The 25,517-nt window shown below is 35.7% G+C and overlaps 1 protein-coding gene, 1 long non-coding RNA gene and 1 pseudogene across 2 annotated transcripts; 1 reads left to right on the top strand and 2 right to left on the bottom strand.

The window, feature by feature from the left end:
- The first annotated feature begins 3,097 nt into the window (after nt 1-3,097).
- LOC113337982 (agamous-like MADS-box protein AGL14) lies at nt 3,098-3,721 on the top strand. Its single transcript, XM_026583510.1, has one exon. The coding sequence runs from the start codon at nt 3,098-3,100 to the stop codon at nt 3,719-3,721; it is 624 nt and encodes a 207-aa protein (XP_026439295.1).
- A 218-nt stretch (nt 3,722-3,939) lies between these two features.
- LOC113337781 lies at nt 3,940-8,169 on the bottom strand. The gene is made up of 8 exons (XR_003354433.1): nt 8,059-8,169; nt 7,232-7,343; nt 6,801-6,979; nt 6,001-6,074; nt 5,511-5,723; nt 4,687-4,758; nt 4,323-4,396; nt 3,940-4,231 (listed from the first exon to the last, which is right to left on the bottom strand). It is a non-coding gene; the product is annotated as an uncharacterized LOC113337781 (long non-coding RNA).
- A 3,848-nt stretch (nt 8,170-12,017) lies between these two features.
- LOC113337981 lies at nt 12,018-20,186 on the bottom strand (annotated as a pseudogene).
- Between the last annotated feature and the right edge of the window lie 5,331 nt (nt 20,187-25,517).

Here is a 25,517-nt window from a genome sequence, read left to right as displayed (position 1 = left end):
TACAATTCTCTCTTTGTTACGTTCACAATCTTCTCTAACAGTGGATTAACCTTAAACTGTTTGCTAAGCTTGCACAAGTATTGTTCCAAGCTTTTTCTAGGTTTTCTGTGCCTAATATTCTGTGTGTGCGTCTATATAAAAAACCCACTAACTAGTTGTCTTAGCTATGAGATAAACATCTCTATTTATAGCTTTCGGTTTGGTTTCCCAAACCTTCTAGGAACTATTTCCTTTTGTAGGACTAAATCCTTTTCTAGGTATATTACCTAAACTAAGAGTATTGCTTAAAATAAAACTCTTCCCTAACTAGGAATTTATCCTAAACAAGGAATCCTTCCTAATATAGGATTTTATCCTCAATTCGTCTTGAGGATCACTAGTTCCCAGGGAAAGGAAGATACACATGTATCAATTAGTTATGCAACAACCGTCTCAAGGATAGGAAGGTGAATATAACTTGAGAAATAGGTGGTTCGGTCTTCACTTACCTTTTATTGATGAAGTTCTCCAAAAACTTCGGTTGATCTTCGTCTTCAAACGGTATAATGCAAATGATTACTGGTTCGTTTCTCAACTACCTCTATCCTATACCGAGACTTAACTAATTGTAGACTAGAAATCAAGATACATTTTTGACAACAAGCTTGATATAGCAACACTTGTGAGTTCGACCGATCAATCCTCTAATATAAAATAAAACGTAGTTCCTAATGTTGCTAATGGGGTGTACCAGTTTAGTATAGAGGGTACCATATCTCATAAAATAAATTCGAAATTAATTTGTCTTATACGGGATTTGGTACTTTCCCAGTAAACTGAAATACCCACTAGCTGTCATGGTACTTCTCCCGCTTAAAAATATTGCTCTCAGTATCTGCATTGGTGCCATGAGGACATATGTTATGAGATGGTGGTAACTGATTCTCAAAAAGATAAAACAAAAATTGTGGCTACAACGGGCCAATTTTTGTTTATAAACGTTTTATTTTGCATCATTGTTTAACAACAAGTCTAATGTGTATTTGAGTAAGTTGACTTTTTTTCCTAACTAATATGACTCGTCTGAATCTGACTCTGAATTTAAAATTATTAAATAATAGAGTTATAAAAAAGATTTGAATCCGGTAAGATATGTGCTCCCATGAGTCGGGTACAAAATGATTTGACCCAAGTAATCCTAAGTCAGATATATAAGCCGAATCATACCTCGAGGCAGATATCAGAAAAATAAAAAAAACAAACGATCAACACCTGATTTGGGTCGATCGTTTGTCTTTAAATTCATTTGTTCATATCATCTGAATTCACTCTCATTTTTATACACCGATTGAACTTTCATCGGGTCGAGGTTCAGTAAAATTCATACGATTCATTCTCATCAATCCTAATTTTTGTTTCATATTATTAACAAATTGAAAGTCGATACAATTTTGATAAGATTCACTCTCTTCCTTTGGAATCATCCCCATTTAAATGAATGAGATATGTTTAGATCTTACATTAGTTGATTCACAGGCAAAAATCTGACTTGTAATTCGTTTGACATAAATTATTAGATATGCTAAGTAATTTACAAAATTCAATCTCAAGACAAATTTGTTAGACTTTAGAATTCGGTCGATTACATTGGACCTGGAAATATTTATTTAGAGGTTATACATGTTAATTTCAAGAACAATTTTCATCTGATTTTCGTATTCGTTTGTTTTCATTAGATCCCATTGTATATTTTTGACTGCACTCCCATCTGACTACAGAAAATATTGTCTAAAATATGCATTAAGGTGGGCTTGGATCTAGAATTTTAGAGGTGGTATTTAGGTTGGAATTATGTTTCTCTTGGTACGTTTGGTTATCCAAATTTCTGGAATCACGTTTCCTACGGGAATTACTTTTCCAGTAAATCCCCATATGGAGTTCGACTCATTCCCCCTAAGATTTGCTGGGAAACTTATTAAGGAATTTATGGACCCACTTTTTTTTTTTTAAGAAAAAAACTCTAAATCCCATATATATATATATATATATATATATATACGATTTAGAGATTTTAAAGATAATCCCAAACAATACATAAACTTCAAAATAGGAGAATTCTATGCACCATAGGAATTTTAACTGAGTTACCAAACTCTTGAGGGATTTACATGAATCCTGGAATTTGTAATCACATGAAATTATAAGTCCCTCAGAATTGTGAATTTTGCAAACAAAACCACCATAAACTCAATTCCACAGAATTTTGCAGGAAGTCTTTCCTTACCTCGCCCCAGATATTGATTCCTTCGAATACACTTTCTATGAATTGTTTCAGAAACAGTTTCCAGGGAGAGGCATCGAATCATACTAAATTTCATGAAATTAAACTAAAACAAACTATAGACCACATTTTTTTATAGATTAGGCTCAGAATTTCATGAAATAACGTTTGTTATTAAATAAGTGGAAACATGTTATTTCCACGAAAAGATAATTTATTCCATGAAATTAGACACTATTCAAATATAATCTTAACACAAAATAAATTTCCAAAGATGATTCTGCACGAGGAAAATAAACGAATAAACTTTAGAATCCAAAATAATTTGATATTTTGGAGAAGAATTTTGATTCAAATCGAACAAACAATTTAAAATATTTTAGTTACTCAGAAAAGGAGGAGCGGAAATAAAAGAATTCAAACAGGACCAACATGGACCCACCCTGTGGACGAACCCATCCCACCGGACCGGCCTTCACTAAGTGCAGCCCAAATCCAATTTTCAAAAAGGTAACGTCTCTAAAACATAGACGCACCGACTTATTCAAATTTTTAGAAACAAGGTTTCCTAAAAATAGAAAACACCGCATTAGATTAAAATTAGGAAACCGACGTAATTACGGTAAGCAAGAGTTTTATAAAAATGGAAACTTCTGATTAGATTTAGGAGTATCCGATAAGTTATCATCCATATAAATAGAGGTAGAGTAGTACATGTATTCTCAAACTCAATTATAACTTTGCTAAATCGATCGCACTAGCTATACCGCTCTCTGAATCTCTGCAGTTCTTAACTTCTTTTTTGTTACAGAAATTACAACAAACTTTTGAAGAATCATGGGTCAAAAGAAGATAGAGATAGAAAGGATTGTTGATCCACAAAAGAGAATGGTAACTTTTTCGAAAAGAAGAGAAGGTATCAAGAGTAAAGCTACTGAACTATGCAGGTTATTTGCAGATATTATTGTCTGCATAATCGTATTCTCTCCTGGTGGAAAGGCTTACACCTTTACAAATTCTCCAGTGGGTGTTTGTAATATGGTTCAACGGTTCCTTGAAGAACAGAGGAAAGGTAAGAAACAAGAAAGTGAGAATGTTCATAGAAGTAAGAATTCTACACAATGCAGAAACAAGGCTGGTGTTGGGAATGGGAGTATTGATAGCTTTTGGTGGGACAATATAGACAATGAAGAACTCGATTCTGTGGAGAAGTTAAAGTCTGTGAAACAATCTTTGGAAAAACTAAAACAAAATTTGTGTGCAAGAAAAGAGGTACTTATTGCATCATCTTCGTCATCGTCGTCTTCAACTATTGAAGACTTGATCATTGATGAAGACTGTATCATTGAAGACAGAATTGTGGAAGATGCCGCAACAACTATTACTGAAAAGCATGAAGCTAGGGAGGCGTGTTGCAAAGATCAGCCTAATCTTGATCTTAGTCTTAATCTTGGGTGGTAGCTTAATGAATAGGCAACTATGTCATTGTCTCCTTTGCTGAAAAGGGATTGTCTTCATCTCGTCGAACCTTGTCAAAGTCACCCCCTCACAGAATTGACATTGTAATATTTTGTTTTAGAAGTTTTCTTTTCATCATGCAAATATAGCAGCAACTACAATTAGTGTGATTCTGACAGAGTATACAATTTTTTTTCTCTTTATTAGTTAATGATCTCATACATCTCTGTAAGCTCAATTTCAATAGAAAAAAAAATTCCTACTAATGCAAGGGTTATACATCTTCGATTTCTTCATTGTAAAACAACAAAACTTACGATGTTCATTGTTAGAAACCTACTTTATCACCTTACAAATCTAATATTACTAAGCAAGTATTGTTAAAATAGTTCCTCATCACCTGAATAACCTTGGCTTTTGATCTTTCTAAGATCCCGTCAGCGCTTCCTTTGTAAGTTGGCAATTGATGAGAGCTAAGTCCATATATTTATACTTAAGTGACCTGCGGTTCTGCTATAAAATTTGGAAGCTATTACTTGCAAAGCCTGTCATAATGCAAAGCATGGCACTAGCGGACTTCTGCAACAAAATTTGAAATATGTACCTCAGTACCTGCTAGCAGGTCCACTGATCAGTTGCCCTCTTCAGCATCTCTTTTTGGGCCTCAACCTTATCGTCCTCCAGTAACAATGCACATTAAAGACAAATTTAGAATGGTAGTTGCAAAGATACTAGATTACGAAAGAGAGATAAAATCATCCAAACCCCTTTTAAGAGTCAATTTAGAAAGGTAAAACAATAAGCTCCCTCATATTATCTTAGACTCGTGAACCAGACATATCAGTAATTATTAATGCAAGTTTTATCTTACGACCATTTATTGCATCCGCAAAGAACACAATATACTGCATTGTTAAAAACGACGATTCTAGGAAGCATCACTAAGTGAAAATAAGCTGAGCACTCACAAGAAGAGAAAATGCATGAGCAAGTGTCAGAACTTTTGGGAACAATGCATTATCTTCAGTAACTTGAGGGATCTGCATCAGAAAGAAATCAAGTTAGATACAAAAATTTTGACAAAAGAAAGCTATGATAAAAGCCACCATAGTTTATCAAGTATTATAAGTTACAATTACACAAGAGCCCAAAGACAATATCCGATAAAAGAAAAGCACTTGCAGAGTATACCAACAGGATTAGGAGAAAATTCTAACTCAACAAAACACAGATAAAAGCATAGTGGGGAAGTGAAGTCGGACTCAAAAGCCATGACTGATGGAAAAGCCATATTTAAGGATTCATTACATAGCCCAGGGATCCCGTCAATCGAGTAGACTCTAGTCAGCAAGGGGAGGATCCTCCTGCATCGAACTCGCCACCTGAGAAGTCTCTAACTTGAGAATCTCAGTACTCTGACTCAGAAGATCATCCTAATCTTGATATCAGTCTTAATCTTGGGTGGAAGTTTGATGAAAAGGCAACTATGTCATTGTTAAGGGAGGCTGAGACAGGCAGAGACAAGGTCGAGGGTGTGGTCGTGATCTGGTTGAACCATCTCGAAGCCACCCCCTCACAGATTTTGCTTTGTGGAATATCCAGATACTAATTTTTGGTTTTACAAGCTTCAATTTCAATAGAAAATTCCTATCAATGCAAGGGTTCATCTTCAATTTCTACATCTTTAATCAAGTTAGAAACCTACTTTTTCACCTTATAAATTTAATGTTACTAAGCAATCACCTTGGAAATCTTATATTACTAAGCAGAAATTGTTAAAATAGTTCATCACCTGAATATTCTCGGCTTTTGATCTTTCTAAGATCCGGTCGGTGCTTCCTCAGTAAGTTGGTTTTTGATGAGAGCTAGGTCCATATTACCTAAGCGACCTGGGGTCGTCCTGCTATAAAATTTGGGAAATCCTCCTTGCAAAGTATGGTAGTTGCAAACTTCTGCATCACGCCCTGCCTCTTCAGCATCTCCTCTTGGCCTCAACATTACCCTCCTCCAGTAACAACACACATGAAACACGAATTAGAATGATAGTTGCAGAGATGCTAGATTACAAAAAGAGAACGGGTAAAACAATAAGCTCCCTTATATTATTAGCTTATACTCGTCTTGTTTTAGATCTCGAACCAGACATATGGCAGTAAATTATCGGTGGAAGTTGTATCCTACTACCAACTGTCACATATACAAAGAACACAATATACTACTGCATTGTTGAAAACGATAATTCTAGGAAAGCATCACTAAACGAAAATAAGCTGAGCACTCACAAGAAAAGAAAATCCATGAGCAAGTGACAACTTTTGGAAACACTGATAGCATTCTCTTCAGTAACCTTAGGGGCCTGCGTCAGAAAGAAATCAACTTAGATATAAAATGGACGACAAACGAAAAACCAAAGCAATGATAGAAGCCACCATGAGTTACTCTATCAACTATAATTTACAAGTGCACCAAGAGCTGAAAGACAAAATTTGATGAAGAAAAGCACCTGCAGAGTGCCGGAGGATATAAACAGGATTACAAGTTACATGGAAAAAATTCCAACTAAACATACACAGTAACACAGATAAAAGCATACTGGTGAAGGAAGCTAATAAGCCATGACTGATGGAAAGGCCATATTTATCACTTCACTACATGGCTAAGGGATCCAGTAAATCGGGACGATTCCAGTCAGCGAGGGGAGGATGCTCCTGCATCGTACTCCCTGCCCGAGAAGTCTCTTACTTGGGAATCTCACTCTGACCCAACTTAGTAAAGGGTGACTGGGTCGCTGAAAAAGCATGACTTAAGGAATAGACAAAACCTATCCAACCTACGCATCATTGTTGCTTCTGATAAATATACAAGAACCAGGAAAAGGAAAAGATACCAATACATAGCGAAGAGCAAAAATTAGCTAAAAGTTCACCCAACCTACTGCAGAACTACCCCAAAGTCATAACAATAAAAGTTCACAATAGTTGCCTAAACGAACCTTAACCAAGTTTCTCTATGCCAACCGCACTGTTAAGTGACAACATGCTATATGCTTCACAAAAAGATGTAAGAGAACTAAGGAAAAAACCTGGATGCGTCTGGTCCAACAATGAAGACTTATATTTTAACCTTCCACAAGAACAGGATATAAGAAACAAAAAGAGGAAGCCTTGATGCGGGATTCAGCTAGCAAGATTCAGAACCTCATTTGTCGATCAATTGAGATACTCAAACCTTAGCAAGTGATTCAATATAAGGATGAGCATCCTGCCATGTTATAGAACAGAAATCCTTTCAGTCATCAGATGGATAATCATAAACATCTACGAAAATCTTTTTCTTAAGACAATAAGATATAGTGTTGTCGGATACATGTATAAACACCCTCGACCCTTCCATCAACTTCCTCATCAGCACATAAGATAAAGCATATTAAATTTCCATAATCTGCCATATCATACTACGGATAATCATTTTCAAACCTATTTAGATTTACCGAGTACTTTAATTTCTTCCAACCTTGGTAATCAACCTCCGTCTCGAAGATATCAAAGCAGCTTGACAGATTCTTATCCATCAAAATAAAATACAATGACCCACGCACTCTCCAAAATACTTAATAAGCCCATACCTGCATTTCATTTCGGTATCACTATTTATCAGACAAAATGGCTTCCCATCAATATCGAAGTAAAATAAACGGCTAGTTTCGGTAGAAATCCAATTCAATCAATTTTTCCAATAAACACTGAAAAAATGAATACAGTACAGGTATCTCCACAGTCTCCAAGAATTTGTTTCCGATGAGTAAATCTCAATCTTATAATTATGATTCATCACTCTCCCAACTCTCCAAATGCAGACAATCTTACAATTAAGTGATCTGAGTGGATCGAAAGCTAAACTAACACAACAAAACGAAACTGGTACCAAATCCAAACATTGAATTCCCCAATATAGGGGTGGAGGTATGATTCTATAACCTTTCGTAGAATGATTGTAAACATGATAAGTTCGAAATCCAATGTCACTATAAGAAGCTGAGCTACAACAAAGTAAAAGAGTATTACAAGATTGTACAATTTCTGTCGGATAAAATGGGTCATTCAACTCATTCATAAAGCCTTGGGTTCCAAAAGGGGTATCGTTAAAACTACCATTATTGGCATCAAGAATGAAAAAATCATAGTTAGGTCTATAGTTAAAGATGAGGATGATGATGATTGGTTCATGATCGATTTAGATACTTTTGGGGCATTATGAATACAGTAGAATCTGATATAAGAAGAGATCAGTATTATTAACTTCGAATAGAGAGGATGAAGATGATAAGTTATCAATGTTACCTGAGCCTGTAATTCTTACGGACTTTGAAACCATCATGGAACAACCAAAGCTTCTGCTGAAGAAGAAAATAATTTTAGAGAAGAGAATTTTGCTTCTGAATTTTGTTAGTTTGGGTAGGAAACTAATTGAGTCAACAGTCAAGTCTGTCTGAAGTAAGTCAAATTTACTATCTGGGCTTGTGCTCTGCTCATGGTTTGCACTTGCAGCATCAACTAAACTAATTTACGTATTTGGTATCAAGTCTATCGACTAGGTAACATGTGCACTGAATCCCTAAGTTACCATGTAACCAATGTGGTGAATCTCGGGATTTTTCCAACCACATGCATTACTATGGGCATTCCTTGTCTGTAACATGGGGAATCTCGAGCAATGTAGTCTGTTCATGGACGAGACGAGTCTCGTAATCGCGCAAAGACAAGATTTAATCGACAAACTCGCCGAAATGGCCAAGACGCAGCGGAGATCTCGTGGAGACAAGTTTTATATATGAAAATCGAAAGTCCAATTTGGTACTTCTGTTTATATTTTTTTTTGTCCATTACTAATGAAGTTGTTTTATCTTCAGTTGTGCAGGCACTAAATTAGAACCTTAGTCTCCTTTCCACTTAAAGTATCCCTACTTTGGTGGTGGGGAAACGCACAAAATATTTTGTGAGGTTCAACGCGACAAGGTGGATGTATGTTCCCTAGAGTTTAGAGGTTTGCTCCCTCTGGAGGAGTATCATAATTGGTCAAGTCGGGCCGAGGATGTTATATGGGAGGCAACTCATCGTTTTGTTTTTTTATTTCTGTCTTTTGTTTTTATTAGGTTTTTATATCATATATTGATTCCCCACCTTAGTTTACTTTGGATGAGTCAATTACATTGAGGACAATGTAAAGTTTAAGTGTGGGGGAGTATATTGCATATAGAGTTTTCACTTTTAGAATACAATTTTTCAAAATTTTGTAAATATTTGCATAAAACCTCCAATTTTTAGAGATTTTAGAGTCACAAGCATACTTCTAGCCAAGTTTACATAGGGAATTTCTGACTGAAATAACTGAACTTAGAAGTGTTAGAAAAAAATGTTCAGGTTTCTTACTTGTTAGAGCGTTAAAGATTATATTTAATCACGTCGGTGGCAAATTAGGTGCAGAAAGATATTTAGTATTAGAGTTGTTGATCAATCATTAGCAGAGACTACCCATATTTACATCAAGCGAGGCACAGACCTTCAATTCTCTATAGCTAACTAAATTTGTCATTTTATAGTGTGTGTCACTGTATGCTAATTCCGGTTAGAATGGTGAGCTACCCAACTTCACTCTAATTTCAGCACTACTTTTTTGATCTCTTGAGTGATAATTTTTGTCAATCATGAGGGTAACGTCTAAAGATGAAAGCCTCATTCTTGAGTTTGATTTACAGTTAGCACCATTCCTTCGACAACAACAGGTCCATAGAAATACATTATCATCAACAGTGAGCGACACCAAAATCTATGAAGAAAGTTGAAGATGTTCAAGGTTTACAAGCAACAGTACAAGGAAAAGAAAAAGTCTATATCTATAGTGAAGATATTATACAATGAGCAGAATTTTATATCCAAGTTGAAGACTTAGTACAAAAACGAAGAAGATAAAAAGATCAGAGTTATTCAAGTTTATGATGCGAAGACAATACAAGTTGTGAAGATCCAAGTGGTAAAGTCCTTCTCTTATGGCCATGTTAATATTATTTTCTTATTTCTGTAGCTGCAATCTTTTTGGTTTCTTCATCAAAAAAAATGAGAAAAAAGAAAGGAAAAAAAAACTGCTAGGGGCAGAGTCATCACCATGCTAGGCCTTTTGTTAAAAAAATAAAAATATATATACAAAAAGATTTGCATTTGAATTTTGTAGTTAGGTTGCTATTTCATCAATAAGGCCATGATAAAGAAAAAAATATATAGAAGTTTCAAGCAACAAGGAATTCGAGAAAAAATGTTACAAATTATGAAGGTTCTACGAAGTTCAAGATTCATCATTAACAGTTGAAGACCGAAATCTGAAGACCAAGATGATTGCATTGGATGTTGTGAGAGTGGTGTTATTATTATTGCCAATTGAATGTCAAGCTGAGTGAGTATTCTCATTCTCGCATAGTAGTTGATTTCCTTTCTTAGAGATCATCAGAAGAATTTTTTTTATTTCCCACGAGTTTGTGAGGTCTCCACAAATTACTTCGGAAGGTTACGTTCACACCAATCAACATATGTAAGATTTCCCTCTTCATTCCTGCCTGCACACATGTGAAACCCATAAAAAAGTCGTCTTATTGAGTTCGATTATCATAAAACCCTCTTGGGGAGACAAAAGTCAAGGTGAAATGCATATTGGTTGCTCGCAAACCTGAATTCTTTGATATGGTGTGGTTATTTCTTGCTCAACATTTAAGAATGAGAATATGTTCGTTGGTACTTCTAACTTCTTATTACTAGCATGCAGAAAATTTATGTCCTTATAGCTCCTTGGATGCTTGGGATTGTGGAACGCTTTGAAGTTGGAGAATGGTTTGTGGATATACCTCTTTTGAGCTCTCATGAGAGTATAACTCGTCCACTAGGGACACCTAAGGGTTTAAAGCCTTGTTGCACATGCTAAGTGTAACCGTTTCCTCGACGAAAGGGAGTTATATACTTAGTTTAGTATTTGTTTAGGATAGTTTCCTAGAGGAATGGAATAAGCCAAGTGTGGCGGAATTTGATAACTGCATAATTTATATGATTTTAGTGTCCATTCCATACTTGTTTTAGCTATAATTCTTACATATTCTCTTATTTTCTTTTATTTGCCTATATTAGGTGAATTATCCCAAGAATAGTGAAAATGGCTACAAGGGATCTAGAAGTGGAGTACTCCAAGTATCTAAGTGTCCAAGTCAAAGAGAAGTGGAAGAAATATGACAAACTGAAGCAAAGAATGCTCAAAACATGGGGATAACCAATCACCAAGTTCAACTCACTCAAATCCAGGAGTTCTTAATACCATGTTGAAGAGAACGAGAATGCGAAGTGAACGGTGAAATAATAATAATAAAAAAACTTACTCAAATACACATTAAACTTGTTGTTAATCAATCCATCGGCAAAACAAGACGCTTATAAAACAAAAATTGACCCGTCGAGCCGCAATTTTTATTTTATCTTTTTGAAAATCAGTTACAACCATTTTATAACATATGTCCACATGGCACTATTGCAGATACTGTGAGCAATAATTTTAAGCGGTAAAAGTACCATGACTGCTAATGAGTATATCAGTTTATTGGGGATAGTACCAAATCTCATGTAAAAAAAAAATCCAATTTATTTTATAGGGGATTTGGTACACTTCCTAATAAACTGGTACACCCCATTAGAAATGTAGAAAGTACGCTTTAATTTGTGGTTGTAATTTACTTTGACGCATGACAGCAATATTATTTAATAATTTTACGAGAATGAATAGTACACCGGGACTTTATCCCACGGTTATCACAGTGTGAGAGGGAAGGTGGGACCCACCTCCACCATTACTAATCCAGATGATAGAATCATTCTCTATCATCCATTGGATATCCACTCAATGATAAACACATAATTTATCCCGGTTAACATAGAATCATCCATAATTTTATGGCCTGGCTGAGGCAGTACACTTAAGGAAATCTTATGATGGAACCTAAGCTACCTACGAAGAAAATGCAGAAGAGTAATATGAAACCACTAGTATGATTCTAAAAAAGAAAATAACAGTTTAGTTTGACGCTTCATAAAGAATTATAATTAAATTTTATTAGAACTTAAGATATATCCCCGAAATTATTTTTGCATAAGAAAAAAGTACGGGGCATCAAATGATATGTTCGCTGCTGATTTCACTGTAGCAGAGTGGTAAAGTTATTGGGTGATGATACCAATGACCTGGGTTTGAAACTCATCACCATCAAATCCGCTCATACGACTGATATGTGCCCGCTTCTGGAACATTTGGTTGTTCAAAACACTCATAGATTGATATTTTCCTGCATATAGAGCATTTAATTGGTTGTTCAAAACTTTGTTTGTGCTTTGAGTTGCTCCTGTACATAATTCCACAGATAAACTCAATTACAAATTTGAAGAGGCTAAAGAAAAGATAGTACTAGTAACTGCACTAAACCCGTGAAAATTTTACACAACCAGACAAAAAGTAATTTTATTTTTTTAAGATCAAGCCAATTCACGGAACACAAAATTAACACTTGAAGCAAGCAATAGCCGTGGTAAAAGTAATATGCATATTTAAAGGTTTAAATTTGATTAAAAACTGACCTCTATCGCGAAGTAAGAATGGAATCCAAAGGGAACTCTTTTGGGTAGCTCAACAACAGCAATTGGATCAACTGACATTGTTTTGGCATCAATTACATTCACTACTGATTTTCTGCACAAATTTACATATTGATTTTTGTTAGCTGATCAAAGAAAGACCAAAAAAATAATAATTCAACACCAGTTTAGTTTGGTCTTAGTAATTAACAAAAAATTTAATACGAAATGAAATGAAATCTTTGAAAAGTAAAATTTGGACCAAGTGAACCATGTGGTACGAACTGATGCATCCTAATATTGTTGGCATTCACAATATATTAGACTCAAATGGTTGTATATTAGAGTTCATGGCAAAATCAAACCCCATATAATAACATGATTAAAGACAGAATATCAAAAAATACATGTATATGCTACTTGCCAATTGACATCGAATGGCATATGTGGCGAGGATGAAGACTTCAAGAAACATTTTTGATTGTCATTGTCTGATTTAATCCCTAGTCAGCATCAATTGGTTATATGCAACCTTTGGCTAGCACCGAAAAAGGATTTTCGTCAAATAAGCATGAGAAATCAGAGATGTTGAAACAAGTTACCCAGTGTTCTCATCGCATACGAAAAATATCAAGTGTCCATCATCTTCTTCAGATGTTATTCCTGGCTCACGAGAAATAAAAACCGTGTCGCCGCAAAACTTTCCAGGTTCCAAGTTAAATATACCTTTAATATTTCCTCCTACCTCAAACTTTTTCCTTCCTAGAAATGGTTCAACATGCAAATCAAATTTAATAATCCCTGTCCGTTTTCCAACTATAGTTGCATACACAAACCTTTGTTTCTTGAATTATAAATCATGCATTAACCAAATTAAGAACTATTGTAAACATAACATCGACAAGATAAAAGAAGATGAAACTTACCTGCCGATGTAATTGTTATTAACCCGGGGAAAATCGACAGAAGGTAGTGACAGTTTTTTCTGTGATGCAGAACCATTTTTCATATTGAATCTCATCTCGTACCTGATTGGAAACGGAAAAGTTGTTGGATAAACCCCACTGAACCAATTGTTTCATACGTATGAATTCAAAAACAACTTACAGTTCACTTGTGAAATCAAAAGGATTTGCAATCCAGTTGACTATGCTCATCAAATCTGTTGTCTTAAGGCGACAGTTAATCAAAACTACTTCGTCTCCATCCTCCCAAGCATTGGCTAATCATCGGACCAAATACCAAAAGAAAAAAAAACTAAACTAATTATTTTTCAAGCGGTTATTTGCTTAGGCACGCATATAATTATTGAATTGGTAAAAGAGAACATATTGCACACAAATACAGTACATTACTTTTCATATTGCATATCCTTAATTATTTTATCGGTTGTGATCCATATAAGAGTATTATTATATCGTGAAGTTCTTCCTTAGTTTACCATATATGTGGGACGAAAAGTGCCTTTATTTTATTCACTCAAATAAATCGATTAAACATCCTTAGTGACCTATAGGTCCTAACATCAATTCCCAACCAAGATCAACAAGATATGTTAAAAACTCATTTTCTGTAACAAAATATTGGTGTAATAATTGATAAGAAAAATGAGGTAAATATACAACTTACCGTTGTGGAATATAAAACAATTAGGAAGTTCGAACCATTTCATATGAATCTCATCCGTTGAATATCGTGGAAGAACACCAAAGCGGGATTTCTTTGTTGTATCAAATGCGAAAATTTGTTCTTGTGTCACCAAATTCTGAAATATAAGTGAAGTTCATTTTCAGATTAGAAATATTTTATCATGTTTGTGAAAAAACGGGTTTATTTGTGAATATTTATTAATGTGCCAGCTCGAGGTTTTCCTTGGAATCCACATTGCAGACACACAAACCACCGTAAAATAGAAGTAATAAATGCATATATATATATATATAGTTCAAAAATACTACAACATTATACCGTTGGTCGAAAGTTTAGAGGCAGATCCATAAATATTGCAAAATTTTCCGTAATGGAAAAGTCATGCATCATGGTAGGCTCTGAAAATGTTATTCGCACGAGATCATGCATGAAACCATCTTTAGAAATGATCCGATATGTACAGTAAGGTGGTGTGAGTTCATACCCAGATGTAAACATCTCACCTTCAATCATCATTAACAATACTTATGTTATATAGAAAGAGATATTATTTTGTAGCTATACTCATGTAATGATATCCAATCTATATGTAAGATCTTTTTTTACCCGTAAATGAATCGATCTTTGGATGTGCAGAAAATGAATGTTCCAATTGCTTGTCATAATCTAACATTCCAACTGTCTGTATATCTCCATCTTCCAAAATTCTAAGAACATCTGGAAGATTGTAAAAGAGACAAAGAATGAATGACACTATAAATGTTTGTTTCTAATAAGTGAGGCAACAATGATTAAATTCATATTTCCCCTCATGCTCAGGTTAATAGAGGAATCTTCTTATGAAACTTCTAACGATAGCCAAGTCATTTGGCACATCATCTGAAATAATTGCAGCTTATTAAGATACACATATTCAAAATCCAGAGCAGATGCTGAGAGATGCAGCGTAACTATGTAAAAAAAAAAAACTTTAGTATAACAATTGCAGCACAACTTACATTAATTGGCAAAAGAAAAAAAACTCTTCCTCATTTGCAAAACCCTATGCTAAAATCAACAAAGAAAACCCTCCATCTACTCAGCTAAATATTCTATCCACCGGCCCTCGGGATGACTTAAACTTTTGGCGATCATTTTTTGAGGGAGAGAAAATGTCAGTTTTTTCCGGAAATACTTTTAGGCGATTCTAGGGTTCTCTCCATGGCGTCGTCTTTTTCCAATCCTTCCTCTTCTTCAACTGATACTTCTCCCAAGGAAACCACTTATCGTCCTTGGGATTTCTTAGCTCTTCCTAATCCTTTTGTTAACACCTCCAATGGTGTAAACAATGCCAACTCTTTAACCAAACCTAATAATTCTGGTTTGTCTCAAATCAATAAGACTACTTTTGTGCCTTATTCTAGCAAAGTTTCGTTATTCAACACCCTTGATATCAACAGTGAGAAGCTTGCAAAATCCTGTTTTAATGGATCTCATGTCTTTATCCATATTACGGAGGAGGAATATCAGTTGGGTTTCCAAGAATGCAAAAACTGTCTTATTGGTCGTCTGGTTTTACCTAAGGAAAATTTCTTGTTTGGTCCTAAGCCCAGAAGGTTATTTATAGCAGGGTACAACTAGATTTTACTCTTATTCTAAGGTCCAAAGTTATTTGAAAACATGGAAATGACTAATATACCCAACTGTTTAAGTACGTGCGAAATAACATACTTCTACCAAATCGGGATTTTATTTATCTGGAGGTCCAAATTTAATTAAAACATATAAAGGACCATAGATTTGAGTACATAACTGCTACACTGTTTACAAATTTGAGTACATATTTGCTACACTACTTAGTAATCTGAGTACTCCTCAATTCACTTTACTTTATTGCAGCACCAGCACCTCTGCAGTCAACCATTCACCACTGCCTTCAGCTCCATCTTCTATCTTGCTGCATCACAATCTTCTTACCTTAAACTACAACTGCAACAGCTACATCAACACCATTGTCATTTCAATTCAGCTGCAACACAGACTTGTTCTTCTTCCCTGTTTAAACAACACTACCATCTTCATAAACCCATTGAGACGAACATCTCATCCACTGATTTTGTTCACAGTAATCACCACCTACAATTCCTCCTCTATCTCATCTGTATCTTCAGTTTACATCAGCAACCCAACCTTCTATGTTCCTCTAAATCCATTTGCAGCACACATTCTATCAAACACACATCACAACAATTTCTAACTTCATCAAAACCACCACCAATTTCACAAGCTTGCAAATCTGAACCAACAACAACTCCTGTTCCTATCATTCAAAATCTGTCATTTCTTGCAATAAGTTCTGAACTGCAGCTCCAGATCATCTCCATATCCAATTCTAGTACTGAATCAAACGTAACAAAGAGCATCTATTTCAGTATTTCATATACTTACTGAATCAAACATAACAAGGAGCACTTCCTATCAGTATGCGATATATGTACTGAAGATTCATGAACTACAAATCAACAGTATGACAACAACAGGTGACAGATCTATGAAAAATAAGAGAATCGAAAGACATATTACAATATTTCACATAAGTACTGAAGGGTAAGACTAAAAAAGGAGCAAAAACATAAGTTTTCCATGGTGATATGTGAGACTAGTATTACCTGTTGGCACAAGTCATGGATAAACTCACCCAAAGCGTGGATGCAAGAAATTTAACCAAACTACAAGATTAAGCTTTACATAGGTAATTCAATCAATGGTTTCAGTAGTTTCAAGTTTAACCAAGTAATGAAAACACACATCCCCCAATTTTCAAAAAGGTGTGTGTTGGACGCCTAATAAAACATAATAGCTTTAATTGCAGTTTAGAAATTTCATTTTGCATTAACCTGGCGCAAATTTGGAATTTATTCATGGGTTAGGATCTCTAAAAAAAAATTTGAAGAACGGAAGATGACAGGGCTAAATACAAGGTTAGAGCAGAGTTTGCAGTTGGTTCCATATACTATAACTTGGTTTTGATGGAGAGAGCGTAACAATAGAGTTTTTATGAGCAGGCGAACACAACTGAGGAAAGTGGGAATGCTAGTCATTCACTTGGTAACATTATGATGTTTTAAAGATGAAGCTTTTTTTTTCTTCTTTTCTTAATCTTGAAATTTCTTCCAAATACTTTTTAGATTTATCCTATTTATGCAAAAGATTTTTTCTTCTTTTCTTAATCTTGAAATTTCTTCCAAATACTTTTTAAATTGCAAAAGAATTTCAATACGCGAAACCCTTTGCATTTAACAATAAATAAGTATCTTAAATGGAAAGTCGAGCACTTACATGTTCCACTTCCAAACGAAACATCCAGTACTTCAAATTTTGATCGAAGAATATGTATGCTGGCCATGAACACTCCAAATAGTCTTTCAAGATCTCCAACCTGTAAATGACATAACAAATTGTGATAGTTGTATGATATGTATGGTAGAGCCGAAAAATGAAGTGCTGCTTAATCTCATAGGCCCGTAGCAGGTTAAGTCGTGACGGATATTCGAATGGGTTTAACAATGCTTTACATGGATACAGTGGCCTGTAGCAGGTTAAGTCAGGACTGATGTTTGAATATGTTAACAACAATTTACATGGATATTGTGGCAGCCAGAGCCAAGATTGAAAATAAAAGTGGTAATAATTCATTCATGTGGAGGCAAATAAATCTTATCTTCTTTTGTTATCTTGTGCACCCATGCAAGATAAGAGCCAATCATTGACATGGAAAATTGAAAAAACAAATAAAATATAGTAAGAGAGATAGTGTTTATTTGCATTGGAGAATGTATTTGTAGAAAGAGAATTTAAAAAATCCAAGAAAGTTTGCATTTTCCAATGCAAAGAAACACTATTTTCTTATTGTTTTTTCAATTTCTCATGCAGATGATTGGTTGTTATCTTGTGCATGAGAACACAAAATAACAAAATCCGAAACAAATTAAAGGTATTTTCTGGAAAAATAAAACACATAAATAAACTTTGGCGCATGAATCGTGAGGAAACAAATTAGAGGTATTTTCCAAAAACATAAAACACATAAATAAACTTTGGCGCATAGATCGTGGGGAAACAAATTAGAGGTATATTCCAAAAATATAAAACACATAAATAAACTTGGCGCATAGATCGTGGCAAATTTTGGAAATTAAAGTTCAAAATTTAAACAGTTGACGACCTTGGGACTCGAACATACCGTAATCCCTAACAACAAGCATTCCTTAATACCTTGACAAATTTTGCTTCACCGAAATATTCTTCTTGTTTAAGACGAGATGTCCTTACGTAGCGTGAAACATATGTTGCTTTTCCATCCTTAATACGCAAAGCATGAACAATTCTGCAGCATAGCACAACTCATGATAACAGGAAACCACTACTACCTGCGATGCACGCATTTGTTCTACCTTGTCATTTGGACGAATGTGTTTGGGACTCAGATGCAGAATATCTCTAATTAGTTGATTTTAAGAAAATAAAAAATAATAATAGACCTCCACGTTGGATTCAAATCTTATGGCTCAATTAAATAAATTAGAATATAACTCAACAGTCACCGTTCTGTCAAAATTTCAGCTTCTAAATTATCTCATTTAGACCTCAGAGCAAAACTACGATCTAAAATGTCAATATAGTGTCAACGGATCCTACAGGACCTAACCCATGTGTTAGTTCATTGTAATAGGACTGTAGGAGACATTTTACTTGCGAAATAAAATGCATTTCTACAAATTTTAATTTCAAGCGTTAATCTTAAACAGTTGATATTCAAAATGGTAGATGGTGGTCTTATACATTTCAGAATGCTCTCATTTTTGGTGGAAATGTAGAGATTTATAAGAAAAACATGTCATAAAAAAATTAACTTTAATTTTATCGAGCTAAAATATCAAAATTATGTCATTATAACCATGTCAATGAGTCAATGAATCCTACACACCTTTTAAAATACATATGCGGTCTTAGTGAAGATAATAGTATAAACAATCCATAAAGAAAGAAGGAATTGGGACACGTACCCATCTCCATCATACCTGCGAGCAATAAATAAACAAATATTAGCACAGGTCAACTTCAACCATTACGTACCAAAATGGCACAATGCTTTCGTTTGTATTTGGTTTTTGAATTTTAGCAGTCAATTATCTCATGAAAACAAGCTAATCAATGGCTGAATCTATTATTGTGTTGTCTCACAACCACAAAAATTCGACCAATTATCCGTATGAGAAGTGAAGTTTGCCAACTTGCCAGTGATATCCAGCCACAGGCATGAACTTAGGATTTGGCCCAACCATTAAAAACTCTCCATTTAATCCTTCCTGGAAAAAAAAGCAATTAAAAAGATGACATCTATATGTATATTTGTAGTTCTCAGAAATTCGCATGTTTACGTATGTGGAATAATTATTCTTTCTTACCGGAAGGTATCCATTGACAGGGAGATTTGGATGAGGTGGAGTTTCGCCATGTACCGGAGCGAACATCCCAGGCCCTGCCAAGTATTGGCTGCAACTATGTTGCCTAGAATCATGCATGAGCTTGACTATCAACTTCTCTACAACATCAAAGAACTGAGAAACAAGTCCTTTCTTAGGCTTAGGATCCACCAACAATATTCTTCCATCTCTCGACCCGATGGTACTAATTGTACTTTTACTTCGTTGATGATCATGGTTTGCCGGATGGGAAGATCTAGCATGTGACGATGTTCCGCATCGGACCATTTTCAGTTTGGTACTCTTGCGTGGCTGGTCATTACAGAGAAATACTAAAGCCAGCTGCTGCTGATGGGTGATTGAACTTCCTGAGGAGTTTGCGGCACTTGATCCTCCAGAGAAGAACACTGAATTAATCGATGACATTTTCTTCTATATATACAAAAACCAAGAAACAATTACCACAAATCTTGCTTCACCAATCGATGACCAACGAACAAAAATGTAATCGGCTAGAGTTGAGAGAGAGAGAGAGAGAGAGAGAGATACAGACAGAATTGTGTGTCTGGATCCAAATTAGTTTCTCTTATTATATAGATGTGCTCGACTTGATAAGGAGCAACAGGATCATGACTTGATAACGTCTGCTGAAGTTAATATCCATTTGCCGGGCCAGGAGCCTATGATCAAAGTGTACGTAGCTTCTACGGAGGCCCCCCCCCCCCCCCCCCCCCCCCCGATTTGCTTGGGTACCAATCAAACGATTAGGAATATTTTGTTTTGTACTAGTTTAGATTTTGGTACGTGGTAAATAATTGATACCCAATGTGGCCAATCATAATAAAGTACCAAACGAAAAATAGATAGAGAGTTCACTTGGTAGGGATAACGATAAATAAAAAAATTAATCCAATAATATTTTAGATACCATTTATAAAATTATTTTTCGTCTTCTAAAAATAAATAAGTCGGAAATTCAATTGAGTAAACAATTTGAGAACCTGGCGAGATTGGGGTATACTCAAACTAATTGGGGTATACCCAAATTTAAATGGACATGTGTCCTTACTAAGAGGAGGTCAAAACAGGATGAAGTTACTTTACTATCCCTGCACTAATTAACCTAACATTAAATCCTAAACTTAAAAACTAAAAACTGATTAATCTTCCTCAAATCTATCTTCTCTAATCCCTCTCCTCTTCTCCTTCCTTCATCTTATTCCATCAACCAAAAATCAACCAAAATTTTCAATTTTGATATTCTACCAAAAATGGTTCGATTCAGTAGCAAGAGACATTCAACAAGTAACATGAGAAGATCCAAATCAGAGGGAAAAGGTAAGGAAAAAGTTGGAACTAGCAAACCCGAAAATCCAATCCCTGAGAATGTTGAAAAAAACCCTCCACCGGTGAAAAGAAGACTGTAAGTGATATCTAAACTCAAACTCATTATTGTTTAGTGTTTTTTGATTGTTATATTAGGTTAGAAATGGAAAATTATGATTTTCAGGGTTTTTGGCCGGCAAGGTCGATAGTTTAAAACCATGCCGACGGTTGTTGTTTTGTAATAGCCGGCATGGTATTAGGATGAATAACCTGCCGACTTTTCACAGTAGCCATGGCGACTGTTAAACAATAACCAGGGCCGGCAGGGTATATTAATAAACCCTGCCGGCTTACATCTAGCCGGCATTGTATCATACTTGTACCATGCCGACTTTAGGTCACAGAAACTTGATTTTCATTAGTTATAGCCGACATCTTTATTGAATAAGACCCTACCGGCTGTGTTTTGGTCAGCTTGGTGAATGGTTATTACCATGCCGGCTACGTATTGGTCGGAAATGTATATATTCTCTACCCTGCCGACTGTATTACCAGAACCATGTTTCAATATTTAGAATTTTCATATCTCTTATTTGTGTATTGTTTAGGTTCCCAGAGGAAAAAATAGAAGATACCCCTTGTCTTGTTAACAATGCAGAAGAGTTATTACAATTTGTTGACGCAGTTTATCCCAATTTAGAAGATCCTAAAGATGAAACTGAAAAGAATTGTCCTGTAAGAAAGTTACTTATGAGGGGTAAGGAAGATCCTGAAGAATTTTTAAGGTTTATGGATAGTCCTAGCAATCCCCTCAACTATCAAGAATGCACATCATCAGAGGAGGAAGAAGAGGAGGTTAATCCAAGGACTTTTCAGGACATGTGACTTTTCTGGAGTGAACCCCTATTACAATGAGGACGGTGACTACATAGGTCCAGATAAGGGAAAAGCAAAAGCTGATGCTGCTGAAAAAGCTAGTGATGGTGAAGAAGCTACTGATGTGGAGGAAGATAACAACAACAAGAAGGATCCATGAAATTCTTAAACTTTATTATGTTTCACTTGGTTTAGAAACTTATATTGTGGTTTGAACTATTACCTTATGTTTTGAACTGTTAGGTTTTGGTTTTAGACTTGTTAAAATTATGTTAATTTTCGGTTTCAGTTGCTTTAGAACTTAATCTTTTTGTGCAGTTTTAGATATCATTAGAGTTGCAGTAAGTCGGCATGGTTTGTAAGCTCGACCCTGCCGGCCATACCAGGCTTTATATGCCACAATGCTGTCAGGGAGTGGTGGTCGGCATGGTTTGAAATCTAGACCTTGCCGACGTAAATGTTAGTTGCACTTTATAGGTAAAAAGTACAAGCCATTGAATGCTCAACGGCTATAAATTTCAAAATCAAGATATTAGGTGTGTTGTTATTATAAAAGCATTCTCAACTTCATCTTCAACCTTGCATAAAGAATGGAAGTTTCAAGTGCAACACAACCAAATATTTGTAGTCTTTGTACACTGAGTGGTCATTTTGCAAAAGATTGTCCCTTTGAAAGAAGCAAGTGCACTATTGAAGGTTGTAAGGGATTCTAATTTCTCATGAAAGCTGCAATAGGAGGTGTATATCAGTCGTATGCTTCAAAATGCACTTGTTGTGGGATTTTCTATTGGATAGATGAGCGCCTAACTCCTTATGAAGATGAAGTTTCTAAAATCAACCTTCTACCATGCACAGATCCATGTTGCGACGGTAAGATGAAGCTAATTACCTCTCCTAAGAAATTGTGTACCGGAAAAAGATATTATCTACGTCCCAAATGTGTCAGGGTTAAGTTTTTAACGTTTGTATGCTTTAATTAAGGTTTGTATGCTCTAATTAAGATTTTAAGGTGCGTATCTGATGTATAGTCCGCATTGTACTAAACTAAAAGCTTTCCGGCGGCTTAATAGTCGACACTTATCTGTTTACAAACCATGCCGGTTACACAACCGATAACAGGGATATACTAAAAACCACTGTCGACTATAATAGAAGAGAACATCCAGGAACAACTTTTTTTTCTTTTCTGGTCGGCATGATTATCCTCATAAAGGATGCCAGCGTATATACGGTCGGCGGGGTTCTCCTAATCCACCTTGCCGGATATAATAGAAGATAACATCCAGGAACAACTTTTTTTGAGGGAGTTCTTAGCCGGCATGTTTATCCTCATAAACCATGCCGACCGAATAAAAGCCGGCAACCTGGCAAAACCAAGACCTTTCCGACCATCCCAGACAGCTTTTTCCTGTGCTGTCATGCATTGTCGCCGGCAATCTGACGAAAGAAAACCATGCCGACCCTGGGACGTTCGGCAGGGTCTTGTAATAAATACAATGCCGACCAAATGAGTATACACAAAAAAAACACACATCCATTTCATTCATTTGTAGAAATCCAAAGTACATTACACAAAACACGCATGCGATTACAAAAGTACTCCAAAAAGTACGAATGTTTTGTGTAGTACTCCAAATTACATTACACAAAAAGATTCCTTATTCCCTAATCATAATCACTCATCACTCAAATCTATTGGAGGGAGTTCATTCAAATCTATTGAACCTCCTTTAATCAAATCTATGGGACATTCCCAAGACTCATCTAAAACATTTCAAAGGAGCATGTTGTCCTCATAAAGTTTCACCCATTCCTTGCTCTTGTTGTTTGTGAACTTCTCCCAAAAACTAAACCTACAAAGAGGAGATAAAGGAAATTCCTTGTTGAGTTGTAGACCAATAAAATGATTTTTATCTACCAAAGCCATGGCAATTCTTCTATACTTGAGTTGCTCCACGCAAACCGCATGTTTCGGTGCAAATGCTATAGATAGTCCCTTACTAAAAAAATATACCACGCAATTCCACGTATCCGCCAATAGATGGCCACACTCCGGCATTCTCATCCAATGCTCCCATTTGACCGGTGCATTTCCCCCGGGCCTTTAACACTAGTTAGCAAATCTTTAAAAGTTGCTTCTTTGTCCTCCATGGAACCTTCTAGCATCATTGAGATATGAAACTCCTTGTCGTTTTCTAGTCGGGCAGCCATCTTCTTTCTTATGTATTGGCATTGGGTGAGATTCTCCTCAACCGCTCCACTTAGGTGTCCCAATTGTTGCGAGACAACGTAAAACCCACAATTTCCATCTTTTGGGACGTCGTCGGTACCAATAATGAACTTTTGAATAATTGGAGGGAGTTGTACGCGATACTCTTGAAACACCGGTTGTACTACCTTCCTTGGACGACCTCTTTTATTTGCAACATCTCCTTGGCTTACTTGACTCTCAAGAGGTAGAGTTCCATTTGGATTCAAGTTTGAGACCGTTGGTGTAGTTGAATCCTTCCTTGGCCGACCCCTTTTCTTTCCAACAAATTCCACACTTGCTTGGCTCTCAAGAAGTGGAGTGCTATTTGGTTTCAAGTTTGAAACCGTTGATGTAGTTGTTTCTTTCCGCGGACGACCTCTTTTCTTTTTAGGCGGCTCCTCCTTGTATTGCGCCTCGTTATAAACATGTCCGGATGGATCGCACTTTATACTCAAATGTTCTTTAATTTTTTCCCTTTCGGATTGATCGCACTTTGTACTCAAATACTCTTTAATTTGATCCCTTTCGAATTGATCGCATTTTGTACTCAAATACTCATTAATTTGTTCTCTTTCTTCCGCCCTCGTCTTTGTGGTAGGTGGTCTACCCGTTGGATCTTGTTTCGCCGATTCTTGAAGTTCTTCCATAAAGGGTAAACAATCGGCATCAACTTTTTCTTCATAGTTTGTTTGTCCAACCTATTCAACTTGGGGTACTTTTCAAGGATTATTCTCCCAAGTTCCATGTCGCCAAAATCTTCATCGGGAACTTCTCTTGGAGCCGGTTTGAAAGATAATTGCTTCCAATAAGGATCGATATCATCAAGAGGAATGGGAGTTTTATACCTACCAAGCATATGACGACATGGAAGTCCGATAGACTTCATTATCCTACACTTACAAGGAGTGCTCGGGTCGTCATGCTTATTATACTTTTTAAACAAAGCGAGATGTTTCATCATAAAACGTATTGCCCAATGCGAGACGTTTATATGTATATCAACAAGAAAACCAATCATCCTCCTTAAACTCCTTCAACTTAAGGAAGCTACTTTCTTGGAATTGCTTTTTTATCTTGTCGATATCATTATTAGTGTACTCATGGATAGCATGTTGCACCGTCACAATCCCATTTTGACTTGTGAAAAGTAGACATTTTAGTCTCCCATGAGCTTGCTCTACCATACTTGTGGATTCAAGTTTGAAATGTTTATATTCGTAAGTAAAAGCATACACAAACCTCTCTTTGTGTGGCCTCAACCATTGTTTCTTACAATATTCCACTACTTTGGGGTAATTAGTCCCCCAATCATCCTCGAACTCCTTCAAGTTTATCTCATATCTTGCAACACTCATCGACCAAACCACCTTATCCCACGCTTTCATGAATAATCCAAACTTAATCTCACATTCTTTCCATTCTTCGTCTTCTTTCTCTTTCTCCTTCTCTCTCTCCTCTTTAGTTAGTTTGCTAAGACGTTCATCTTCCTATTTTTCACACTTAGTTCCTTTCTTTACTTTCGGTTTTTGGATATGACTTCTACAATTCTTTCTAAGATTACATTGTATATGCCA

The sequence above is a fragment of the Papaver somniferum genome, unplaced genomic scaffold (assembly GCF_003573695.1).
Source record: "Papaver somniferum cultivar HN1 unplaced genomic scaffold, ASM357369v1 unplaced-scaffold_18, whole genome shotgun sequence".
NCBI lineage: Eukaryota > Viridiplantae > Streptophyta > Magnoliopsida > Ranunculales > Papaveraceae > Papaver > Papaver somniferum.
This window is presented reverse-complemented; position numbering and strand designations above follow the sequence as displayed.

Excerpts from the sequence above, each read along its gene's own strand:
- LOC113337982 (XM_026583510.1), top strand. The coding sequence starts at position 3,098 with ATGGGTCAAAAGAAGATAGAGATAGAAAGGATTGTTGATCCACAAAAG.